Source organism: Ascaphus truei, chromosome 1 (assembly GCF_040206685.1).
Source record: "Ascaphus truei isolate aAscTru1 chromosome 1, aAscTru1.hap1, whole genome shotgun sequence".
Taxonomy (NCBI): Eukaryota; Metazoa; Chordata; class Amphibia; order Anura; family Ascaphidae; genus Ascaphus; species Ascaphus truei.
In genome coordinates, this window is record NC_134483.1 from 209008013 (window position 1) to 209018219 (window position 10207).

The 10207-nt window shown below is 39.5% G+C and overlaps 1 protein-coding gene across 1 annotated transcript; it reads left to right on the forward strand.

Moving 5' to 3' along the window:
• The first annotated feature begins 3672 nt into the window (after nt 1-3672).
• Nucleotides 3673-9345, forward strand: LOC142470198 (keratin, type I cytoskeletal 19-like). Its single transcript, XM_075577176.1, has 8 exons — nt 3673-4326; nt 4817-4899; nt 5203-5359; nt 5607-5768; nt 6465-6590; nt 7322-7542; nt 7940-7974; nt 8458-9345. Exons 1-8 carry the CDS (start codon nt 3739-3741, stop codon nt 8514-8516), a joined length of 1431 nt encoding a protein of 476 aa, XP_075433291.1. The 5' UTR covers nt 3673-3738; the 3' UTR covers nt 8517-9345.
• Nucleotides 9346-10207: the final 862 nt, after the last annotated feature.

Below are 10207 nucleotides of genomic sequence, written 5' to 3' on the forward strand. Positions count from 1 at the left end.
CACACACACACACACACACACACACACACACACACACACATCACTATATATACACACACACACACACACATCACTATATACACACACATACACATCACTATATACACACACACACACATCACTATATATACACACACACACGAAAGTACTACTGTACTGTATGCTCGGCTCCCCACGCTGCTGAACACTGGAGGAGTAAAGACAGGAAGAGGAGGGCTTGTGTCTGTGTGCAGAGGGACGCCCCACCCCCTCTGCAAGCACAGGGAAACAGCAGCAGCATGGAGCTTCTGCCTGCCACTGCTCTGCTCGGCCCCCAGGTTTCGCCGCACAGGCTGCGCCCCCCAGTCGGCGTATAAGACTATACCCGGCGTATAAGACGACCCCCGACTTTTGAGAAGATTTTCCTGGTTTAAAAAGTCGTCTTATACGCCGGAATATACGGTACATTTTTTTTATTTTATCAGGATAATCATGGAAAAATTAAACATGCAAAGAATCCTGAATAATACAAAATTTATCGTCTTTATCTTCTTCGTCATGGCTGCATTGCATTCTGTAGTTCATTGAGAGAGGGGGAGTTTGTGTAAATTATGTCTTATGCTACTGTACACAAAACACACAGTTCACTAATTTTACAAATGATAACCCCCATTCCCCCGCCCATCCTTTTTTAGTGCAGCTCTCTCTGAAAAGAAAAGAAAAAATTAGTGCAGTTAAGTGCATATAATGGCATTGTGTACAGTATTACTACTCCATATTGGACTATGCAGTTACTAATGTCAAACTACTGTATACTGTATTCTGGAACTCTATACTACATTATAACTACTGTATAACTACTGTACTTTATAACAAGATTTGTAGTGCAGCTCTCTCTGAAAAAAAAAATGAGTGCAGTTAAGTGCATATAATGGCATTGTGTACAGTATCACTACTCCATATTGGACTATGCAATTACTACTGTGAAACTACTGTATACTGTATACTGGAACTCTATACTACATTATAACTACTATATAACTACTGTACTTTATAACAAGATTTGTAGTGCAGCTCTCTGAAAAGAAAAAATTAGTGCAGTTAAGTGCATATAAAACAATCTGTGCCATACTTACCTGTATCATACTTGGTGTACCTGTACTTACCATACTACAGTACTGTACTGTACCTTACTACTTTCCTGATGCCTGCCATTATGCTCTATCACAATGGGCAACACAGTCGCAATATGATCGATATATTTATTACATCTTTCTACGGTGAGTACGTTGTTCCAAAAACTCATTATGCCATCCACCAATTCATCCTTTTTTGACGGTTTCACCACTTTTCGGATATGATCCTTGAGCTGATGCCATACCATTTCGATTGGATTGAAATCTGGTGATCTGGAATTGAAGGGGGGAAAGAAATAGAATTAGTTAAAGAGATACACAGTAAGTAGTGTAAAAAAATGAGAAATGGTTCCCGTACTTACTTCGCTGGTGTCTTAACCCAGTTGATACCGCTGGTAAGCATATGCGCAGGAGATGCGGTGTGTTTCGGATCATTGTCCTGGTAGAACCGGTGATCATCTGGGAATTCACGTGTAATGTATTCCACAATCTCGGGCACTATTTCCTCTTGGTAAAATACTTTATTCATGATTCCTGTAACAAGAAAAGAAAAGTGCTCTAAATACTGCACACTTGTACAGTACAGTGCATAAGGCAACAGCATGTGACTTTGTGCATTATTTTACCGTCAAAGATGATGATGCATCCTGGTCCACATCTAGAGATCGCACCCAACACATGCAGCTTCACTGGGTTTTTTGGACGCAGCTTCATAGATATGCATCCATTTTTGTGGAATGCAAAGGTTGCAAATCTCTCAAGCGATACAGTTGACTCGTCAGTAAAGATGCAATCCTGAATATTCTCGCCACTTTCGATCCATGCCCGTGGCTGGTCCACTCTTTTGATCTTGTTGACGTCACTTATCATAGGGTACGCTTTGTAATGACAAGGAATAATTTTAGAGGTACTGTACAGTTACTTAAACCACACTTTTACCTACTGTACTGTCCAGTACTAGCCTCACACTTTCATATTTCGATCCCATTCTGCGTCTCATCAGTTTGATGCTGCTGTCAGATGCGGTTATATTGTGATTTTTCTCTAGAGCGTCCTTGACCCTTGTGGCACTCCTCTCATCATTCTCTTCACTTATTTGGGCAACCAGAAGAGTTGTCGCCCTACAGTGTAAAGGAAAAACAACAATTAGTTACAGTAGGCCACAAGTACTGTACATACTGGATTACTGGCAGCTATATTCATCTGTGATGCTCCATCATTTATGCTCAGGCCTACAGTATGGCTAAATATATATAATACTGTATAGTTATATAAATATACAGATATATAAATTATAATAGATATATACTGTAACATTATAATTTAATATTACGTGTACTTTATGTGTGTGTGTCATACTGTTTACAGTAAACAGTATACTGTATACTGCATTGGGGGTTGTGAGTGAGTGAGTCATAATGAGTAATGATGAAGTGAGTGGTAATTAAGGAAAGATGTGCAACTCACTTTGAAATACAATGGGTGTTTTTAAATTAATTGATTATAAGAATGTAATTATGAAAATTAAGCAAAGAGGTGCAACATACAATTTTTTTTTTATCTCAAATAATTGCAAGAAAAATGGTACTGTTAAAAATAATAAGCCATTTAACCAGTAAAAGTGTTATTACAGTACTGTACGGTAAAGAAAACATATTGAAAATACTTTACTTACGCGGTAGTGACTGTTGGTATCCGCTTGACATTTTTGGCCTTACCTTGGGCATGATAGCTGACAGTGGCTGCTGGTACAACGAGGCCCGAAGTACTTAACCACCGTTGAATATCTGAAATTCTGTGTCCTTTCTTGTACATATCCTCTATTCTCATGCTGAGATCCTTAGAAATCTTTTTAACCGGCATCGCTGCGTTTAGAAAGAAATACAAGCACAAGAATGTATATTCGATGTGTAGTCTGTGTATTCAATGTGCAGTGAATCAACAAAATGGATGGTGTATTTTTTGTTCCAACTATTATAAAGAAAGCACCCTCTTCAAGCTACAGATAATACATATTACATTTAAACAATACTGATAACAGTAAAAGAGAATCAGTATTAGAAGATAGTTGCTAAATCATGTAAGCAACACAAAAAAAGTTCAAAATCATTCAACAATTTCCTTTATAAATTGTTTTACCCATGTATATATTTTAATTCTCTTGAAAGTCAAACACTAACTAACCTCCCCAACTAACTGATTGTAAAGTAGATAGGGAACCAAACTGTTGAAGGGTGTTACCACAAGCCATGCATTAAAGGTTCTATGATGCTCATACAAACATGAGTCTAACATTGCCAGACTTTGAAGAATGCTCCCCTGTGATGTGCAGCACTGTAATAAACCTATAGTGGCATACTCAACCTTTCCATAAACCTTTTGTAAATTGATATATTTCATAAATAGGCTTTTATTGTTAAAGCTGAATTTGAAGCGTATAAACAACACACTGAAAAGGAATTATATGCCTGTAAAATACGAGTAAACATTACTCAGCTTTCTACAAAACACCCTGTGCTTCCTATAAAAGGGGACACACACAGAGAGGAACATTGATACTTCACTTGTTGAACAAGCTGCAGTGTAACTCGTGGCTCCATCTGGATCTAGCTTTGCCATCACCATGAGAAACTGCCATTCCTCTGCCGGATCCCTCAAAGGAGGATGTCATGTTGGTGGTCATGCTCCTAAGATCTCCTGCCAAATCTCTTCCAATCATGGTGGCTCACATAAAACCCATCATGGGGGCTCTCATATGTCCCATCATGGTGGCTGCCATATTTCCAGCCATGGGGGATCCCATATGTCACATCATGGAGGATCCCATGCTTCCCATCATGGAGGCCACTACAGAGCTCCCAGTGCACACGGGGGTTCAGGAGGTAAAGGAGTCTCCTTCTCTAAACACTCTTCTTTCAGTCATGGTTGTGGTGTTGGAAGTGTACATGGTGGTTATAGTCATGGAAGCCACTTTAGCCGTTTTGGGGGCCACTGTGGTTGGAAGAAGGATGGCCTGCTTAGCATCAATGCGAAGGAAACCATGCAGCTTCTGAATGACCGACTTTCATCCTATCTGGAGAAGGTGCGCTCACTGGAGCAGGAAAATGCCCAGCTGGAGAGAAACATTTGTGAGTGGTATGCAAACAATGCCCCAAGCTCATCCCCTGACTTCAACAACTACTTCACGACCATTGAAGAGCTCCAGTGCCAGGTAAAGTATAAGCAGACAACCAAAGGAAGAGTCATATGAATTTTTACAAAACAAGGTGTATTACAAAGTAACACAACAGGAATTAGGAAACATAACTGGACCATCTGAACCTTCTAGTTTTCAATATATTTTGTGGATTCTAACAAAGATCATCGATTTAAGATTACAAGCACACAACATATATAATAAGGTCTATTTATCAATATCTTCCAGCTGCAGAGCTGGAGAAAAACCAATACAGAAAACTGTAACATATTTATTATAGCATTATTTAATGAGATTCATTTTCTTTAATAAATCTGCCGCAGTTTTGAAGCTGGGAAACTTTGATAAATACAGTAACCTATACTTTATGTCTAATTAACTTTAAAAGTTGAAACAAAAGCTCTAGGATTTCATAACACATCATATGAACAAAATAAAAAAGGAAATGTAAACTATGTGGTAACAAAAATGGGACAGGCTGTTCACAGCACAATGTGTATTACAGATCTCCGCAGTCACTATGGAAAATGCCAGGATTGTTCTGCAGATAGACAATGCCAAACTGGCTGCTGATGACTTCAGAAACAAGTAAGTCTTCTGAACACAGAGTACAGAGAGAGTGAGAGAGGGACAGATGGTAAAAGAGAGACAGTGTAAGTGAGAAAGAATGTTCCCTACAGTAAGATGGTGATTAATGCACTGTTAACAATGTACTAATGTCAATTCACTAGTAAAAGTTAATGCATGGTTAATTGTGTATTACTCCACTTCTCACTAGACTGAATAGTGAGGATAGATAGATATCTATGTATATAAAAGTACGCAAGTTTGTATTAAGTCTTTGTCTTTCTTGGCTTGTGCAGTAAATACATCTATAACTCTCTCCCGAAGGTATGAGATGGAGCTCAGGCTGAGGAACAATGTTGAAGCAGACCTGAGCGGTCTGCGCAGAGTCCTGGAGGGGCTGAACATGGAGAGATGTGACTTGGAGATGCAGGTTCAAAACCTCCAGGAAGAGCTGCAGCAAATGAAGAGGAACCATGAAGAGGTAATGTACGAGGAAACATATGAGGATCGTTGGGCAGAATACAAGGCTCCAAGGATTGGAATCTTTTAATCATATTATTACTGTATTAACCTTGGTAGAGATGGCAAACTGGATGATAAAGAGATATCATTGAGGTCTCCAAGACTGCTTGAGGCAGGAGTTCATAATATTATCTTGCAGGTCAGATATCTGATACAATGACATACTGCAATTTCAACCCTATAATTCTTATCTTCTACAAATGTAGGAGGTGAAATGTCTGTGCGCTCAGCTGGGCGCCAGAGTCAACGTGGAAGTGAACGCTGCTCCATCTGTGGATATGAATAGAGCCTTGTCTGAGATCCGAGAGCAATATGAAAACCTGATGGAGAGGAACATGAGAGAGACGGAGAACATGTTCCTTGCAAGGGTATCTCTCCTTCTTTGATTTTCCTTGTTTCAAAACAGTTTAATTTAGGCTCTTCAAATCTTTGCTCAAAGAGTATAGGGCAGTCAAACAAAACCCTATAACTGCAAGTTGTGCACCTATATACTGTAATTAGAAAGGGGTGCTTTAATTTCACTATTCTGCTATATTCTGAAAGAAATCAATTTCACCTGATTGTAAAAAGAATCCATTGATTAAACTACATGTGGTGTTCCCAGAGAATGCTCACATTCAAAGTGATTCATCCCCCAACACAACTAAACTGAACCCATTTTACTATATACTCTGCCTGAAAAAGATTTTCCCAACTCCTCCCAATCACAGTACACTAAGATATGCAAATATTACCGGGCTGAAGAAATGCCTCAGTGAATAAAGACACTGGAAACAATGACACTGACTTTGTAGCAGGGGAGCCTAGTTTGAAACCCACTGTCAGCTTCCTTGGGATCCTCAGGAAGTCACTTTGTCTCCCCGTGCCACAGGCTTTGTACTCTAATCTTATCAGAAAACCCCTACTCCTAAGAAGTAGGAGTAAAATGGTGTCAAATTGTCTTTAACAATTAGTATATAGTATGTCTATAAATGTAAAACAAGGAAGTCAATGCATTTCAGGCCCTGTCCCACGAGACCGCCTCTGTGGGTCTTTATCTCTGTTCTTTATTTCTATCCTCATAGAGTGAGGAACTTAATCGTCAGGTGGCATCCGGATCTGAACAGCTGCAGTCAGTCCAAACCGAGATCATTGAGTTGAGGCGCTGTGTGCAGAGACTAGAGATTGAGCTGCAGAGCGAGCTGAGCATGGTATGTTTCAGCGCTTTATGTCTTTAAAATGCACTTATTCCTTATTACATATTACGCATATTCAAAACTCCATATGAATGATTGGTTACAGGAGCTAAGTCTGTTTCAGTAAAGCATAAAGATATAAGGGCCTATCAACTAAATTTTACTGAAAAACATTTTGTGCATCACCATTTCAGTGCTACCATCTACAGCTGTACAACAAACACAGTCCATTTCTGTGCGCCAAATGGGAAACAAATATATTTTTGACGAAGCTTGTACAGACGGATATATTTGAGCTATGTTCAAAGGGGCACACAAGATCAATTTAAATTGAGTTCGATCTAAACCAATTTTGGGCCAAAAAGCCTGTTTGAAAAGTTTAGTACATAGGCTTATAGCGTGTGCTATAGTATATACTGTAGATACTATTTGTGTCCTACACATATTATTGTGGGAAATACAGGTACAGCTCTACCCCGTTATAATGTGATCCGTTACAACGCGAATCCGATTATAACGCGTTGCAAGCGTGGCTCCCAATTTTCTTATTTACGAATACTTTACAACACGATTATTGGTATCTTAAATAGTTTATTGTACAATGCAATTGTACATTATTTAACTCGATCCGCTTATAACGCGATGTGATTCTTTGGACCCCAATCACAGCGTTATAAGGGGGCTGAGCTGTAGTATGTTTTGTCAATCTGCATCACCTCTCGCTCGTTATGCACCATCGATTATAGAAATCAGCCCTGGAATGCACCTTGGCAGAGACACAGGCAACTTACAGTTCCCAGCTCACCCAATTACAAGGTCTGATCGACAATGTGGAAGGACAGCTGGCACAGATCAGATCTGACCTGGAGTGCCAGAACCATGCGTACAGGGTCCTCATGGACCAGAAGACCCATCTGGAGATGGAGATCGCTACTTACAAACGTCTGCTGGAAGGACATGACATCCAGTATGTAAAAAAACATCCCATTTAGGGCCTGCTTTTCAGTGGTGGATAGATCTTTCTTGATATAGCTTTATCCCTTTTAATATTCTTGTATGAATAAACTCACTTTCATTACAATACAGTGCTATCTATTAATTCAGGATATTCACTATTTATGATAAAAGGAAGTGAAAATGGGAGAAAATACCTTTTCACTATAATGTTGAAGAAAATGGTGCTTGAAACTGCTTTCAAGTGGTTTTAATGACAGTGGGTAAAATTAAGTAAATAAACAAATTGTTGTGGATACAGAACAACTACTGAGTTAGAAAAGGGGAGGGAAACTGATTAAAGTGACTGTACCAACAACTACATTTAATACCTTATAATCCTTTATCTTTCTTACTTCTTTACTCTGCAGTGCTACAGGACACCACATCTCAGGGGGCAAACATGGTGAGTAGAAATAGAACTTAAAGGTTCTCAAAGTCATTGCAATATCACCAGTGCATTAGAGCTCGCCATCCTACTGTTAATAGGAGACTCATTCTCTCTATTCTCATACCCTCTTGCAATTCCTGGCATTGCCATAGTCTCTTGGTCAAGCACTTGTTCTGAAATTGTCACTAACCTTATTTTGACTCCATTTTTACTCAGCAAGTACTCACACAATAGCCAGGAGTCATCAAAGCGCGATCCATACTATCGTATTTGAATCAGCGACATCTGCCAATGACTTTAATGGTAGTCATTGCTGAGTCGGGCGCGATAGCATGGATAGCGCTTAGATGACTCATGGCCAAAGTTCCAGACTCTTATATATAGTAATAATGCTACAAAAGGAGACACAGAACATCACAAAGCACGTTGTAGTTTTAAATGAAATTATTTTGGCTGACTGTATCAACTTTAATAACTCCCAATGTCTTTCCTTTATAGGATGTCACCACAGCGTGGCTCATCACACCTCTGAACATGGACACCACACCAAATGTTAAAAAAAACTCCTGATTCTTCTGGGGAGATATCAAGGCGTAACATCAAAACTGATAAACTTCAGAACAAGTGGAGAAAGGAATTATTCACTAAACTCCCTAGAAATCGATGGTCTGCCTTTGTCTGAAACTGCATTTGAATGTCCAAGTCTATATTTTCTTGTTTTTCTCAGCATATCTTTGCTTTTTCAAAAATGGTAGATTGTAAGTGATAAATGCAATGGTTTGTGGGAAACGCAATAACTTTGGGATCAGGTGAAACATACAGAATCCTGCAGATTCTGGGTAGGTACGATGATAAGCAGGATGAGGAGAATTTGTGGTTAAGATACAGATCCCAGAAGTATTAAATCCCTGTGGACAAAGTTTGTAACTGTATTTACAGTAGCCATTTACTAAATTCAGATTGCAAGCTCTCTAGGTGAGAGATTGACACATACAATATTCTATTGTTGATCTGATGGTTTTAAAATTCCCGTTCTTATTTTGTCTATACATGTTTCCATTTGGGTCTCTCGGTGGACAAAATAACTACTCCAATGCAGTCATGCAGCCTAGTGAAAGATAATTGTTCATAGAGTCAGAACTGTAGTGTGCACCTGTATTCAACAGTGACAATGTAACCCCTAAATGCAACCATTGTGATAGTATAAGTGATCACTGAAGCTGAGAATGTTGTCATGCATATCTCTAAAGGGGAATCACAAATAATGATGAGTTTGGACTGTACTGTCAAGATTTTGCCTTTCCTATATTTCTATGATTATTCTGGTTATGCACTGGAACTTTTTCTGAATTTCTTGAATAAACTCTTTCTTTTGTCTCATGCAAACTGCTGTTGGGTACAGTTAATATACTTTTGCCCAGGTGAACTTAATGGGTCTGTCATAAGGCTCCTTGCTGGCTATTCAAAGCAATGGGCCATTTGGGTGCCTTAAGTGTTAACATTGCTTTGAACATATGATTCTTAAAGCTCAGCAATCAACTATTTAGAATTTTATTGATTAAGAAAATAAGGATACGGCTTTCTGTACATCAAAGAACCAAAGATAAAATGTTGTTGCAATGAAACAAAGTATCAGGATATATGGAACCCTCAGAGACAGGATACCCACAAAAGACAGGAGACCGAAATACGCCAAAATGTACAGGATTTATTATTACACTAAAGAAAATAAGACTGGGAAAACAAAATGGAGTCTAATGGAATCTAATTTAGAAATTGGAATTTAAATAAATACATAATCTAAGTGTAACCCTCTTATCCTACCCCCCCTAGATGAGATGGGGGGTATGCTCCTTCTTGGTTACCTCAAGCGGTCTGGGTGCTGCAACCTGCTGGCAACAGGAGGGCTGAGGGCTCCGCGGTGGTGAAGGGAGATCCAGGACAGGGAACAGGGGGACAGATTACCTTGATCTTTGATGTCTTCTGATGGTGCAGTGCCTCCAGCCAGTGAGGATCTCCTGTAGAGCTGCAGGGGATGGACCCTCACTGACACTCCTTCATACCCAGAGACATGAATCCACACAGCATTGTCTTTTCTTGGTGGCTTTATTGCAGGCAAGTGTACAGCATCTCACAACAGGTTCTTCAATGCATGTGCCCTTCTCCTGATATGGAGCTCTTCCACTGCTCCTAACAGCATAATTCCCCTCCCTCCCTGCCCCTGTGGAGTAGGATGGAGAGAACTCAA